The sequence below is a fragment of the Phacochoerus africanus genome, chromosome X (genome assembly GCF_016906955.1).
Source record: "Phacochoerus africanus isolate WHEZ1 chromosome X, ROS_Pafr_v1, whole genome shotgun sequence".
Lineage (NCBI taxonomy): Eukaryota > Metazoa > Chordata > Mammalia > Artiodactyla > Suidae > Phacochoerus > Phacochoerus africanus.
This window is the reverse complement of record NC_062560.1, coordinates 30,195,390-30,212,542: the sequence shown is the minus strand read 5'-3', so window position 1 is coordinate 30,212,542 and position 17,153 is coordinate 30,195,390. Positions and strand designations below refer to the sequence as shown.

The window sequence follows — 17,153 nt, the reverse complement described above, 5'->3', positions numbered from 1 at the left end:
GTTATTCCTTTGGAATCTGGTTTAAAGTGAGAAATACATGTTTTGGGGTTCCCCCCCCCAAGAGCATTATTTCTTGGAAAGGTAAAAAAAAGAAGCCAGTGATAATCTCATAAAGCATGTAGTACTTAAAGCACTTTATGATAAATTCATTTGGTATCCACGTTAATAGCAGTGATAATAATGAATGTACATATCATTGACGTGAATGAGATAAACACATCCAAAGGAAATTTCATTGTAATTTGATATTAGGTAAATGTCCCATTAAAATAAATTGATACTGTACGTAACTTTCCTTTAGTTCACTGGCAGAATGGTTGCTTTGGAAAAGGAACAGTCTAATTCTAGTTTTAGGAGGAAATCTCATTATTCTTTTATAGCAATCATTATCAGGAACAGATATGGAATTGTACCAATGAACACATCTACTATTACACCACACAGGGAAAAGAGTACTAGTTAAATCTAACAAGACCACCCCCCCTCCTGCCTCAGTTCCTATAACAAACTGACAAAAGCATGCACGTGGTTTTAGCATTACTATTAGTGGGACACAGTAAATGTTTACTGAAATGCAAAACAAATGAGACCAGGAGAAATAACAGGCTGCAAAAGTGCATTTTATTTTTGATCATTTGTGAAGGCTGCTCCTCTTTGATTTGATTTAGTTGGCAAATCGCAAATAAAAGATCTGTAAGTCCTTAGATAAAAGTTGAATCTGAAGTACAGTTCAAATTTAGAGACATTGTATATTCAAAAAAAGAAAAAAACTCTTTCAGTATTATTTAATCCCCAGCTCTCAAGTATAATACAGACATGAATGCTACAAATGAATGACACTAAATAGAAATATTTTATAGATACCTGTACAAAGGAGAGGCACTTAGCTCTCTCTGGGCTCTTAAAGGGCCTAACAGAAGAGAAAATATTTAAGCTGAGTGTTAGAGATGAGTAATGAGTTAAGCCTGCAAAACTTACAACAGTCGAGGAAGTAGAGGGCCATTCTGTTTAGAGTTGTAGTTAAGGTTGAAAGTGAGGAGCAGCAGTAGAGCAGGCTGCAAATGCAGAGGGAAAAAGAGGCCATAGAGGCTCTTCAGACTTGGCCAAGGAGGCTAGTATTTGGACTTGTAGTAATTCTGTAGGCATCATTCTTGACCTCCTCATTCTTGGCTCCAGACCTTGGTTCTTGCCTTCTACAACTTCCATTCTTTACTAAAAAATTGCCATTTCTCAAAGCCATTTTTCACATTTTTTCATTCCTTCCTATTTTTATGGACTATTTTTTGTTTCACTCTTGCCTCTCTCTACCTCTTTTTTTTCCCTTTTTTCTCCACATCTACAGCCTATGGAAGTTCCCATGTCAGGGTTCAAATCCAAGCTGTAGCTGTGACCTACACCACAGCTGCAGCAATGCCAAATCCTTTACTCTGTGCCACAGCAGGGACTCCTTTCTCTTTCTCTTTTAAACTGCATTTCCCACATTTTAGCCATCTTTCAGTCTTTGCCACTATCCTCATGAGATGCTCTCATAGGGTCATCAAGTTTTCCATGAGAGTGGAATCACCCAGCCTCTGAATGGGCTAAGTTGAATGTGTCCTCTTGCCGAGCCTGATATTTTCCTTAAGTTTTGTCTATTTGCGTTACTTCCTTATAAAAAGTCACCATCTAATAAAAGTTGAAAGATATTTTCCAAGCATGTTAAAACCTCTAAAGATGGTTATATAGTCTAATAATTAACATATGAAACACACTTGTTCAATTTCTCTTTGAGAAAAGAACCAAACTCTTATTTGAATTCTAGGGACTTGACAACGAGGAACAATGGCAATGGATAGACAGACAGGACAGACAGGGTAAAGTGGTAGGGAGAAGATAATACACCATATTTCTTATGAAATTGCATCATACATTTCTACACAACAGTTTCACAAGTCTCTGGAATGTTTACATTCTTATATGTTTTCACTTGACTGATGAGTAAACTGAGGCAGTGATTAGCCTGTGTCAAAATAAAGCATGAAAAAATTACAAGTAAATCGCATGATTGGATGTTTGAAATATCTTCTTGTTCATTGAAGCTTTGCTTTTCTCCTTTCTGTTTCCCTCAGTCTTTATCTTTTCTCCCAATCACTTTTTATCTCTTCTGTTTTGCTATTCTGCCTAGTTTGTGATACTTTGCTAATTCTCCTACATAGATTATCCAATTTATCATTGTACAATTTCCTGTAACTGCTTCCTAGCTTATTCTTTTTCTTCATTTGTCACATTTTATTTTCCATTTATTGTGTTTTCATACAGTTTTGGAAAGTTTTGCAAATATACTTTTTTAAATTTATGCAATACTTTTTTATCAAATGTACTCATTTATTTGTCTCATATTTTTCCCTCTATAAAAATGTAGCTGTTCTTTCTTTTCCTATAATTCCTCTTTGCTTCCCTCAGTTTGACCAGACTTTGAAAATTTAGATATGTGTGTCATTTTCTATAATTTAGGAACATTTCTCAATTTGAAAAGCATGCAAGAAGTAAATAATAATGCAGTAACTTGAAAACATGCCCCTCCTGCTTCCTTGCCTGCTCCACATATTTCTTGCCTACTCTTTCTTTAATAGTATATCTACTTTGTACACCTTTGTCCCCTTACACCCAGAGATTCTGATTTAGTTGGCTTATAGTGAAGTTCTGGTATTTTTATATTTTCAAAAAGCTCACTAGGGGTGTTTGATAAGCAGTATTTATTAAGAAGGATGCTTTAATTTTAGAATCAAACACAATAAGCTATCTAACTATAATGAATAATCCAATAAATTTAATTGTGATTTTTTTTCTGTCCAAAACTAAGATTAGATGTTAATTGCCAGAGAAATAGATAAGGATGCCTCTGACAACAGAACATTAATATATCAAAGCTTGACAATTTCACTGGTAGTGAATGATTTAGTACTTAAAATATTTAGAAGCTATGGAATTAAAATTAATTTTTCACTAGGTGAATAATAACATTGATTGAGGTTTTACATTTAATTTTGTAAATAAAATTTTATCTTCTTCAGGCGCAGAAGCTAACTGTAAAACACTATGTACAACTTTTTTCTTCCTGTTTTGATCCATTATTGTACTGTCTTTTGCTTTATTATTGAAAACTCTCCTCAAGTAGATCATACACTGCAAATACTTGTCCTGATTACAAAATCCTCTCACACAAATGCCATAGACTGTTTAATAAGCTCTTCTTTTACAAAATTAAAAAATCTGCAGGGCCTGATTTGGAACTATATATAAATAAGATTTAGATCTAACAATTTTAAATTACTGCTTCATTCTTAGCTACTCGATTATATCTCTTATCTGGGAAATAGAAATAATAAAACCCTTGTTGATTCTACAGTTGGTTTGTAAAAGTCACTGTAGCCATCAGCCACGCAGTAGAAGGACCAAGATCAAAAATACAAAGCAAGGGGGCTGAGATGAAAATTCTGAAGCAACTTCAGTTTATAGCATTATAAACTGGCAACAAGAATTCTTTGATTACCTAAGAAAATTTCACAAGGCGTTTACTCTATCATCTTATTAGAAATGTGCTGTTCCCAGACCAACAGTATCAGCATCTCCTTGACGCTTGTAAAAGGAGAGAATTGGGGGCCCTCCACAGACCTACTGAATCAGAATCAGACATTTAACAGGATCTCTAGGAAATTATGGAAATTATTGTGCACACTAAAGTTTGAGAGGTGTTGCTATAGCACACATCTGAGAGTTGCTCCATGCATTTTTAAAATTTCCAGGAGTTCCTGTCATGGCTCAGAGGAAACGAATCTGACTAGTAACTATGAGGACATAGGTTCAATTCCTGGCCTCTTTCAGTGGGTTAAGGATCCCGCATTGTCATGAGGTCTAGGTCGCAGACACGGCTCAGATTGCGCATTGCTGTGGCTGTGGTGTAGGCCAGTGACTACAGCTCCAATTCGACTCCTAGCCCAGGAACCTCCATATGCCAGGGGTGCGGCCCTAAAAAGACAAAAAAAAATGTATTTCTAACATTTGTGGGTATTAGATACCACTGAGGGTACAAATTGGAATCATAATCTTTATCCTCTTACTGCTTCCCTGACTTTTGTGTTTTAGGCAAAGATTTCCCCATAGTCATTCATCATTGCATGATCCAGATAGTTCCCAAACTCTGTTGATTTTGCCTTAATAGTTCATATAACCTCTAGCCTTTCTTTTCTGGTGCTTTGTCACAGCTCATGTTTTAGCTCCAGTACTTATTTCCTAGATGCCTGTCTTAGATGTTTGACCTGTGTCGTTGCCTTAACATTAGCCTAAACTTTGCCTCAGAATTATCTAGGAACACAGCTCCAGCTCTGACACTCTTGTACTTAAGTCATTTTCCATTGCCATCCACTGAATTGCAAACTCCTTAATAGAAAGCAAAGTCCCTTCAGCCCAAGGCCAATATACACACAGGGCTACCCCTCTCCCTGATTTTCCACTCTTACATAGTGACATAGAGCTCAATTGTGTACTCCTGATCAGATCACAAAAATTGCATGCCATAGGCCTTTCCTTCTGCCATCTTCTTGCCCTCCTGACCTTCCATATCCCTAAGGCCTACCTATTCTTTCTTTATTCATAATATAAAATATGTTTTTTTCAAAGAAGATACTGGTGGCTGTTAACTCTAAGGGATTATTCTTGAAAACAGTAATCAATTTTTTTTTCTTCCCTGTCCCCACATTTCCTCTTTGTTAAACATAAGTTTGTTTTCAAAGTCTATAAGTCTATTTCTGTTCTGCACATCAATTCATTTGTACGCTTTTTTTTATTCCAGATATAAGTGATATCATATGATGTTTGTCTTTCTCTGTTGTACTTCACCTAGTATAATATAGTGTGATGAATCTCTAGGTTCATCCATGTTGCTACCAATGGTATTTCATTCTTTTTTATGACTGGGTAATGTTCCATTGTATGTATGTAACACATCTTTTTTATCCATTGCTCTGTCAGCAGACATTTAGGTTGTTTCCACATCTTGACTGTAGTAAATAGTAAATAGTAAATAGTGCTGAAATGAACATTGTGGTGCAGGTATCATTTTTTTAAGTTTTTTTTTAAGTATAGTTGATTTACAATGTTGTGCCAATTTCTTCTCTACAGCAAAGTGACCCAGTCCTTTTCTTTTTTTTTATTTTTTTATTTTATTATTTTTTTTGTCTTTTTGTTGTTGTTGTTGTTGTTGCTATTTCTTGGGCTGCTCCCGCGGCATATGGAGGTTCCCAGGCTAGGGGTTGAATCAGAGCTGTAGCCACCAGCCTACGCCAGAGCCACAGCAACGCGGGATCTGAGCCGCGTCTGCAACCTACACCACAGCTCACGGCAACGCCGGATCGTTAACCCACTGAGCAAGGGCAGGGACCGAACCCGCAACCTCATGGTTCCTAGTCAGATTCGTTAACCACTGTGCCACGACGGGAACTCCCCCTTTTCTTATAGTATCTTCTCAAATTAAGATTTTCTCTAGATAGATGCCCAGGAGTGGGATTGCTGGATCATGTAGTAGTTCTATGTTTAGTTTTTTGAAGAACATCCGTACTGTTTTCAATAGTGGTTGTAATAATTTACATTCCCACCAACAGTGTAGGAGAGTTCCCTTTTTAGAGAATGTTCTAATTTTATTCTTTTACATGTAACTGTCCAGTTTTCCCAGCACAATTTATTTTACACAGTCTTTTCCCAGCACAATTTATTGAAGACACAGTCTTTTCTCCATTGTATAGTTCTTGCCTACTTTGTCATATATTAATTGACCATAGGGTGTGTGGGTTTATTTCTGGGCTTTCTATCTTGTTCAATTGATCTATGTGTCTGTTTTTGTGTCAGTACTATACTGTTTTGATTACTATACCTTTGTAGTATAATTAGTCAGAGAGAATGATTCCTTCAGATCTGACCCAGTCTCAGAAGTCATCCCTGGATTGATTTATTGGGCAAGCATGTTATGGAGTTTTCTATGTACTTGGTATTGGGACAGGGGAGTATAAGAATATTAGATAAATAGAATTACACGTATCAGGAAAGTGTTCTGCATACCGACTTTATCCCATCTGTACATAAGGATTTGTGAGTCCTTAAGATTGAAATATGGTAAGTATCAGAAGTCCCCTTGTGGTGGGTTAAGTATCTGGCATTGCCACAACTGTGGTACAGGCCACAGCTATGGCTCAGGTTTGATCCCTGGCCCAGGAACTTCCACATGCTGCAGGTATGGCCAAAAAAAAAAAAATAGTAGTTATCTCAAGTTCTTATTTCATTGTCTAAACTTCAGATTTAGTAATGGGTTGTAATCACCTTACAAATTATAGATTATCTTTTTTAAAAAAAATGATAGAGTACTTTTTATTTAATGGTAAAAAGCATTTTTGTTGTTATGCATATTTGGTTGTAATAGCCTTTTTTAATAGAACTATTTTCCTGACATTCTACTCTTAAAATTTCCTTTAGAATAGAAAGTAGAAGATATTTAAGCTTGATATCACCAATGACTCATAAAAATGTTCCAGTGGCTATAGATTATTTTAACTTTATTGCTGTACCTTACGGATTTCTTCATAGGTTGCTCCTGAAAGCAATTAATTCTCAGTTTTATGTGGCTTTATAATGCAGAATACATTGAGGGACACAGAATTGCAAATACATTTCCTTATAATATAGTAATGAATTTTTGTTTAAACATCTCTAGAGGTTTTTTATTTAAAAAAAAAAACTGGCTAAACTATGTTTGTTCTTCTTCCCCTCTCATATTGACAGTTTCTAAGAAATCTAAATACTTTCTTCATGTTTAAATTTTACAACACTTCATAGACTATTAAACATGAAACATCCTTGTGGGGACAAGAAATCGAATTTGCTCTTGAGAAGGTTTCCAACTAATTGATTTTTAGGACATTATAACATCATCTAGCTGACAAGCTTTACAAATATAAAAACTGGAGCTGAACCAAGAGGGTGCTTTTTTACTGACACATAAAAGGTGTCTTTCTGTCTTGTATCCTTTGGATATAGGCATGTCAGTTTCAGAGGGAAACTTTCACATGGAGCTTTTTTATTTCTTTCTCTCCCAGTAGAACTGTGTGTGGTAGCACATTGTTTCATCTTTTCTCAAATAAAAGGACATGGGGCTTCATTTTTGTTTTGCCTTTTGGGTATCTCACAGGAACTCCAGGATGGCATCGGGCAGCGGCAAACTATTGTCAGAGTGTTGAATGCAACTGGGGAAGAAGTAATTCAGCAGTCCTCAAAAACAGATGCCAGTATTCTACAAGAAAAATTGGGAAGCCTGAATCTTCGGTGGCAGGAAGTCTGCAAACAGCTGGCAGAAAGAAAAAAGAGGTAGGGTAACAGATAAATTAGAAATTCTAAAATTTTAGTAGAGCTATTTAAGCTGCCCTTAAAAGAAAGAAAGATTTTTGTGAAAGATTATAAGCAGGGTGAAAGACACTAACATTAAGGAGCCCATCAACAGTGCAATAATGAACTTGCTCTTTATTTTTCTCAGGTAATAAGATATGTAGCTGATGCTAATTAAATAGACAGTGTTTTTCTACTGTTTAGAACTTTCACGTTTGTTTGAAAAAAGTCACATATGATTGTTTAAACATGAATGTTTTCAGTATATTCCAACTTTAACAAGCTGAACCTCATTTTTTTGAAGGAGATGAGAAAAAGAAATTATAAATGACTATTTTGTAGGAAAGACTACTCTTTGGCCAGATTTTCTTAGAACTACAAGTGTGACTTGTGATGTGTAAAAACATGGTAGTCATATTTACCTTTTAGTTCCACTATATTTCATAGTACTTTCTTAAAGAGGGACTTGGGCTGAAAATGTCCAAATCTAGAGGGGAAAACCAAACCTCAGAAAGGTTATTGTTGAATTTATTCAACATTTAACTTTCCCTTGGAAGGTACTGAAAGCACAGAGCCAAGTATGTGCTGCTACAGTTGGAAAACATGGATATTTTTATAAACAGGATTTTGTATTATGCTTTCAGTTATTGCTAATGTTTCCTGTCTCATAAGGGAGAACTTGGTCTTTATTTATTAAACGAGACTATTGTTATGAACAAAGGAAACTCAGTTCCATTGCCAAGATCTTGCTTCCTACCTATCATCAACATAATAGGTGGATTTTAATATTCAGAAAGCTAGAACAACTCATTGATGAACGTCTTTGGTGAGGATGTATTAGAAGGGTTTTGGAATTATGTCCATTGTCTTTTCCCACCTCTTCTGGCCACCTTTTTTCTTATTGCATTGTTCAGAGAGTAAATTTAATTCTTCTATACAAAATGAACTCATTAGTTGACCGACGCAAAGGCACACAGACACACACACACACACCCCTACACACCCCTTGCTAGAGATGAAAAACAACTGCATAATCTAAAAACATTTTTATTTTAAATCTTAGTTTAGAAAATATTGTAACATATCTAAGATAACATAAAGACCAAAATTTGTAGTTAAATTGCTTCCTTGGGAGAGTCATACACATTTTTTCCCAAAGTGAAAATCCTTCTGTTAAATACACAACTATCCCATTATCTAAATAACTGATATATTTATGCTATAGACAGGTTTAAACCTGTATAACATCATTTTGGCACTAGGCTCAATCTAGTCAAAATAAGATGGTAAGAAATGGGAAGGTTAAGGAAAGTTGATTACCATGCTTTAAAATATGTTGGATTCATAAAGCGGATTAAATTGATTGGTGGATTTTGTCTTTAATATAAATCAAGTATTATTTCTTATTTTGAAGTATCTTACTCTTATAGTATTTGAGTAAAACTGTTTAATATTTTCTATAACTTCTAACCTAGATTTTAAAGTTCTTTTTATCTGTTATTGACTTGTAAATTCAAATTAGAACTTATAAATGAAAATAAGGCAATATGCCTGTTTCTCCAAATATACCCTGAAATTTTAGGTCCTTCTAAGCTTTTAAGAAAGTGGCATATGCTCGACTCTATTGTGAAATATTACACAAATTATAAGTTAATTACAGCTGGGGATTTAGCAGTACTTAAAAAAATTTCTCCCATTTAAACATTTTGACCTACATTAAATATTGCGGTAAAAGTCAAGATCAGCTTCCTTGAGGTTTTTTTTTTTTTTAACTCAGCTTTTAAAGTTATCTACTTCATGCTACATTTTAAAAGTAAATGTTAGCATATTTAAATTTCCACTGAGATCAGTTTTGTCGTATAATTTCTCAGGATTTTATATCATTTAAATTTTATGAAATGTAAAAAAAGTAATAAAATATGTGCTATTTCTACAAATACACTCACAGCTATTTCTAAGCACCCAGTAGCAAATAAAGTAAAAAAATAAGCAAAATAATATTTTATAAAGATATGTTAACCTAACAATTGTGGGAGTGCTGTAATCATGAAACTATTACTAATCAGTGGCATGCTTTCAATGCAACCCTAGCCCAAGTTAGAGGGAAACAGAAGTTATTTATTGCACAGGTGAGAAATAAGGTGACTGTTCAAGCTGACAACAGTATTATTAGTTTGCAGTGAGATTTAAATACAGCTGTTGGAAATATTTAATGTTTCTGTCTATATACACAAATGAAAGACCTTGTATATTTTAAGTAATTGAAGTCTATAAAAACTATTTGGAGCCTTATAACCACATAGTTTTAAGCATTTCTCTTTGAAAATGTAAGATATCAGAAATATGAGAAGAAAATTCTCAGAAAATTTCAAATAGCAATAGACATCCACTAAGGTTAATCTCTGTTGGAATTAAATGAAGTATAAAATATAGTCAATTAGCTGTGCAATTCAATATAGAAAATGTACTTTTTCCTCAATTATGTAGCAGAGAAACTAGGTTTAAGCATGATAGTAATGAGTTTAATGATGGCTTAGCTACCAAAATTGTCTTTGTAAATGAAGAAGATGCAAATGAAAACCTGTTGCCATAAAGAGAAGTCATAGGTTAAAACAAAGTAAGCCTGTGTATAAAGAATATTAAGGCTTGATCCACGGATAGAATTTGAGAGGGGCCATGAGCTTGAATGGGGGGAAATACCTCTTTGGTTTCACTAACCTCCAACTGAAATTGAGCATCCCCTTCCATTTGAGTATAGGCAACAAAACAGAGTAACACTACCAGTATCTGTGAAATCATAACTGTTTTCTTATCTCATTAGTATTATTAGAGATATTTCAAAATATTGTTCATGCTTATTACTACATCAAAATTGCAGTAGTATTAGATTTACCACAATATCTTATTAATGTGTTAATAATAAACAAGCACATATTACTACATCACAATTTTATGTTTCTAATAGTTGTATTACTGTATTTCAATTCAGTTGGCTTCCTTTGGAATCCTGTGTATTTTATAGTCTGGATTTTAAAACATTATTCTGAGGAGTGGCAGGCTTCAGCAGATTACCAAAAGCGTCCATAGCTTAAAAAAAGAACAGTAGTTCTATTCAGCTATTGGTTTATCTGCCCAGACTTCATTCTTATATACGATGGCTTTACTCCTTTTGATGTTATAGTCACTGTCCTTAAACATTCATTTATCCTGGAGTGTTCTAGGAAATGTATCAGTCAAGGGAATGTAGGTAGGCAGGCCTTCAAGCAGCAGACTTTTGACAGCATAAGAAAGTTTATTTTACTTAGAACAATGTCAGGATAAAAGATCGAAAGAGGAAAGAAACATGATGGGAAGTGGAATCTCTAAATTGAGGAATCCCTGAATCATAGCCCATAGCAATAAAAATGATTTTAAGAGATTATCGCTCCCTTTTTCCTGAGACAAATGTGATATTACTTCCTCCATTTCACATATAAGGCAATTATTATACTAACATATATTGCGGAATAATAGTTTTAATTTAGATGTTGCTTGATGGAAAATACTGCTTGAAATGTTTCTTTCGCAATATTTTTAGTGGAAAATTTCAAGTATATAAAAAGGTTGAAAAAAATTAGTATAATGAATACATATCCTCCTACATTTCTAAATGGGACAATTAATATTTCACCCCACATGTTCTCTTTTTCTTTCTGCCTCTCCCATATCAATATTTCTCTAATGTAGGAAGTTATATACACACGCAAATTTTTATTTTAACATTTACATGTTAATTATAAACATTCTTATGCTTAATCACTAAATACTTCAGCATGCATCTCCTTAATATAATGACATGCTGTATATAACCATGCTTGTTTATCATGCTCAAGAAATTGAAAATAACACCATATTATAATTTAATATCCTGTCCATATCCAAATTTCTCCAGTTGTTCAAACATAACTGTTATATCTTTTCTGAGTTGTTTTGTATCAATATCTCATCATGTTTTATGCATTGCATTTGGTTTTGTAGGGTAGGGAAAAAAAATTTTCCTCTCCCCTCTTATGTTCAGGGTCTAGAGCCTGCAGGTTAAACTGACAAAAACGCCTTAAGAGGGGAAAAGTCATACACATTTTATTTGATGTTAATATTTTTATGTGACACATAGATTGTCATAGAAAAGAAAAGCCTAAAGAAGTGGTAGGCCTAAGAGCTTATATAAGACTGATAAATTGTAGAGATGTAACGAGGCACAGGAAAAGAAGTTTGGGCTTTGAGGGGTGATAGACTGAGGGAAGATAATATATGGAGAAACTTATGGAAGATAAGGGATATTTTCAGTAAGGATTCTTTAGGCAGATTCAGATTGATGCCATCTTCAGTGATAAAAGCCACCTCATATTCCTAGTATAGAAAAATGGAGGGGGAGTAACCTTCACAGAAGGAAATTGTTACATTTACGTGGAAACAGGGAGGGTAAGGAGATGTCCTGTCTCTGCCATTCCTCAGTTGTCTTCAGCTCAAAATAATCCATATGCCAAAGTAGCATATTTTAGGGTGCCATATCCTGCTCCCTTCATTTATCATGCCCCTTTTATCCTAAAAAACCTCTCACCTTTTTCTTTTTAGTGATACTGACATTTTAAAAAGTCCAATATAATATCTTACAAAAAAATCTCCTTTCCAGATTTGTCTGATTTTTTTCTTTGTTATTTACCTTCCAATCATAAGCTTGTTTTCTATGTCTCTGAGTCTATTTCTGTTTTGTAAATCAGGTTATTTATATCATTTTTCAGATTCCATGTATAAATGATGCATATAGTGTCATGTCATCTCCAAGCAGTGATGTTTTTGCTTCATCTTTTCCAATTTGCATTCCATTTACCTTCTATTCTCTTAACTTCTTATTAACTGGAAGTTGAGTCTAGATGAGACTTCAAAAGATACAGGTCAAATGTTTTTGGCAAGAATACCTCATATAGGATTCAACATACTTTGTATCACATCAGGAGATGCATAATATGAGGTAATCCCACTTTAAATGTTGCAAAGTTTGTTTTCTTGGTTAAGGTGGCAACCATCAGATCTTGAATTATAATCTAATATATTTTTCTTTGGAATCAATAATTCATGTATGGTTTTAAAAGCCATTGATGATCCTTTTCTAACCCAATTGTTACATTGGAGATGCAAAATATGATTTTCCTCTAATTATTTTCCTATAATTATTTTTGACATGATCCTGCAAGCTGATTTATTCCATTTGTTTTTAAAAAGGAAAAATTTCCTTTTTTCTCTCTTTATTATCATTATGGACTTATGGATTCTTATTTATTCAATATGTTATTATGAATTAGTTATCATTCTTGTTAATGTTCACCTTTACCTAATTTAAACAGTGGAACCTGTCCAAGCTTGCCACTTTAATGTCTCAAGCTCACCTTGTACTTTCCCTGTCCCAGGTATGGAACCAACCATTCTCCAAGGGCCTCTGATTTCCTTCACCGGGGACTGTTATATAGAAACCAAGATCCAGGCAGGAACACCTTGTCAAAGCAAACTTGGCACCTTTCTGACAAGCAGTACTGGGGGGGGGGGGATACTGTCATGTTACTTGTACAAGGATGCAGAAATCTCTATCGATCAATACATCACAGTTCAAAGTAAGGCTAAGCTTATTAAAAAGCCCTTATCATGTTAAACTTCATGTAAAATCAGTAACTTACTCATTTCACTGCCTCTACTGCTGAGTTTTTAAACCAGTTCACCTATATATAATATGTTAGTTTGTCAAGCAAATTAATGGTATAAATAAACTAATGGGAGGCATTCCTGATGTACTTAAGGGAAGAAATTGTTTTTTAAAGATCTTAGCTCATTGTTTGCATGCAAATGGATGCTGTTAATTAGAAATGAGCCTTATCTAATGAATTAGATAAGGCCTAGTAGAACCTCTTCTTGAAAATCTCCATTAGTAGTTCATGCTACTCTATGCACTCATTTTAAGACAACTGTTTTCTCTTAAGTCTTTAATTTTGGCTTCTCACTTATTCGTACTCTCCTAAAAAATAGCCTTCATATACACTTTTTATTTCTAAAAAATGAAAATTAAAATTATAATTTCTGTCTTCATTGTTCATGCCGTCTTTTAAATGTAGCCAACATATCCATATAAACCAGTGCTATAAACCTCTCACACATTCATACTCGTCCCCCAGAATCACTCTAGTCTTCTTGCCCTATATTTGAATTCCCCTTATTTCTTATCACCAGTTTTTTTAATTTTTTATTATTATCCCTTTTATTTTATTTTTATTATTTTAATAGTTATTTCCCCAATACAATTTTTTTTTCTACTGCATAGTTGAGTTACAGTGTTGTGCACATTTCTGCTCTATAGCAGGTGACTCTGTTTTACATCATGGTCTCTCCCAGGAGATCGGATGTGGTTCCCTGTGCTATACTGTAGACCCTTATTGTTTATCCATTATAAATGTAATAGTTTGCATCTCCTAACCTCAAGCTCCCAGTCCATCCCACTCCCTTCCACCTCACACTTGGCATCCACAAGTCTATTCTCTATGCCTCTGAAACTGTTTCTGTTTTATAGACAGGTTCATTTGTTTTATCACCAGTTTTGACCCCTACTCTCTTCATTCATCTGAGAGTTTGCAGAGTAAATGCCCACAGGCTGAATCCAGCTTGCAAACTGTGTGGTGTTTTTACATAAGCATTTTTATGAAATAACCCCCAACGTTTAAAAATTAAGTCTTCATATTTAAAAAAATAATAATATTTCTATCTCCTTTTGGCAACTTAGATCTAGCTCCTGGGCACTCTTTTCCACTTAATCTCAAGGCACCATCTCAAGGCAACTAACTAAAATGTTTCAGACTCCTGATATTCAAAAAGTATGGTCTCTTGACCAGAGAACAAACATCACCTGGGAGTTGATAAGAAATGGAGAATCTAGCATTCATATGTACCTTAAAGTTTGAGAAGCACTGATTTGGGCAAGCAACTTTCTCTTCAGTTTGACACACTTGTCCTACCTCAGTCATTTATATTCATTGCTTTCCCATAGACCTTTGACTTCGTAATACTTTATAGAGACCCTTATATAATGATGGTGATGGTGGTGGTGACAGCATTTAATATTGATTGCCAGGCATGTTTCCAAGTGCTTCACATAGTTCATATAATCTTCATAACAACTCTCTTCTTATTTCCATTTCTAAAAAAGGGCAATTGAAGTACAGACTGCTGAAGATTTTCACCCAAGATCACGTAATTAGCACGTATTTGAACTAGTATATAAGCTCAAGTAGTCTAATTCTAGCATTGTTATGCTAGATCCAATTTTGCACAGCTTATCTTAGCATGAACCTTTAGTATTTTCTAAGATATACTTCCAGTTTCTGCCCACCAGCCTCTCACTTATCAAGCCCATTTCCTTAGCTGGACAGTCTTAGTAGCTAGTGAATAGGACATGAAATCTGTCTTGACCTATCTTTGCAACCATGTTATCCATCATTTCCACTATTTCAGCTTGTGGCAAAAACATAAAATGACTTAAGTGTTCTGTCCCTCAGCTTTTGCAAAAACCATTTACATTTTGCGTCAAATTGTCTTTCCTCTCATTTTTTGCTCAAAATTCTGCCCATCTCCAGAGCCCAATTTAAGTAGTATTTCCTGAATGAATATTACCTGCTCTTCTCAAGCAGAATTGCTTTGTTCTCTTGAGTTCTTCTTGTTCCTTTTCATAACACTCATATAATGTTTTATATATCTATGTCATACCTACATATATTTTATTTCCCTAGCAGATTGAAAGGTTCATAAGGGCAAGGCAACATCTCATTCTCATCTCTGAAACCCACAATACTTAGCAGAAAATCTAGTACATTGTGGATGGCCAAAAATATTTTCTCAATTTAAGTAGTAAGAATTTTTATTCAGTCAAATTAAATTAGGCATTTAAATCTTTACACTGGACATGTTACATCAACAAAGCCAGAACTATTTTTTTAATGTTTTTATAATATTATCACATTTCCATAAACTTTTAGTTCTGAAGATTGGGCTTGATCAATTTTAACTTTAAAAATGGAAGAAGTTGGGTTAAGAACTCATATTTTAGGTGCTCTCCAGTTAATCCTCTTAAGAGAAAAATAACTTCAATTTCCATAGCTATTTACACCAAAAATAAGCTCTTTGAGTCAAACAGTTTGTACATTTATCTCAGTCTTACTAGTATCACAACTAGTAAATTCTAGTGATTTAAGTAGGAGTTAGCCTTAAAATTGGTAATTTTATCCTCATCCACCCTATAACCAAAAGATAGTTTAGATGCAGTGCATATCACCAAATAGCTATTTTTAAATTTATCAGAGAGGATCATGCATATATTATTATCCACAGGTGTTTGTGGAAAAGCTCATCTCTTCCCATCTGTTCTGTGATGACTCTTGAAAAGCTTTCAAGGACACTCATAATTCTTCGTCAAAAGACTATAAAAAATTAGCTTTATAGTTAATCATTTTGTCATATTTTATTCTTTGAAACTTGGCCAGTTCTGGCGAAACAGACTAGCTGGATCCAAACATGCTGTCATATTGCCTGGTAGAGATAATATCATTATCTCCATATATACAAGTTAATGCACACTATGTACGGGCTTTCTTCAATGTTTATAGGGCTGAAGAGGTAAGAGTTGAAGTAGGAATAGTACCTTTCCTCCCACTATTTGAAAGTCAACCATGTGCTGTTCCCAACCTGTTTATGCAAATTATTCTTGTTTTTAGAATTTCCTTATTCAATTAAATATTACATAAACCAATAAAATAGGAATGTGAAGAGAAAGAAAACTGTAGTTACTATTAAAACTAAGTCAAATGCATTGGAAGACATTAACAAAAAGTGCTATTCAATTAGAGGTAGATGAAACAACAATTTAAAGTCTCACATAGAGAGCAGAAACCACAAAAATTGGAAGGATTTCACATTTAGATTTTTTCTAATGTCTCTAAATCTTGCTCTAAAGAAATCAAAATTAAAAGCCATAGATTATACAGTATAAGAATATTTTATTCAGAAAAGAATATAATAAACTTCAGCCAGTTCCATGCTGCAGGAGAAGTCTTGTTCCCCACACCAAATGAGTAGTGAGCTAATAATCATTTATATGTTTTAAGTGAAAATAAAATGTTTAAATATGTATAAACAACTTTATATCATCCCTTTGATTTAACAATATTTTTCCCAAAACTATCTATCCAGTCATTCCAATCAAATTTAGTAAGAGGAGTGAGTTCCCGTTGTGGCTCAGTGGTTAACAAATTTAGTAAGAGGATTTCTCTTATATGTCTAAAGGACAAAGTATTTTTTGGTGCTATTTAGAGGAGTCAAGATGGATCCATTCATAGAAGGTTTTATACCTCAAACTTTTTTCTGGGACAGAATAGAAGAACATTGGAAGGCTTTTTAATATGTGAAATTTGGAACCATATAGGCTCTTCTGATAGTTAAGCTCAGGGTGAAATGAAGAGGATGAGGTGAGACGGGCAGCAGTGCAGCTCAAGTTAACTAGTCTTGTAGTATTTCAGATTAGGGACAATGAGTGTCTGAGAAAAATAAAGCTTGTAAAGATGGGACAGATTCAAGATATTCGGTAGATGAAAGCAAAATAAGTTGGTCACTGATTAGATAGAAGGGTGGAAGGATGAAAGGAGGATTCTAGGATGACCCCTTCCCCAAAT

The 17,153-nt window shown here is 34.2% G+C and overlaps 1 protein-coding gene across 6 annotated transcripts in view; it reads left to right on the top strand.

The window, feature by feature from the left end:
- Positions 1-17,153, top strand: part of DMD (dystrophin) — a 2,144,556-nt gene that overhangs the window by 1,273,558 nt on the left and 853,845 nt on the right. For all 6 annotated transcript variants that reach the window (XM_047764837.1, XM_047764839.1, XM_047764840.1 and 3 more), the window contains one exon: positions 7,217-7,392. In XM_047764837.1, coding sequence (XP_047620793.1) covers positions 7,217-7,392 — 176 coding nt within the window. The remainder of the gene's footprint in view (positions 1-7,216; positions 7,393-17,153) is intronic.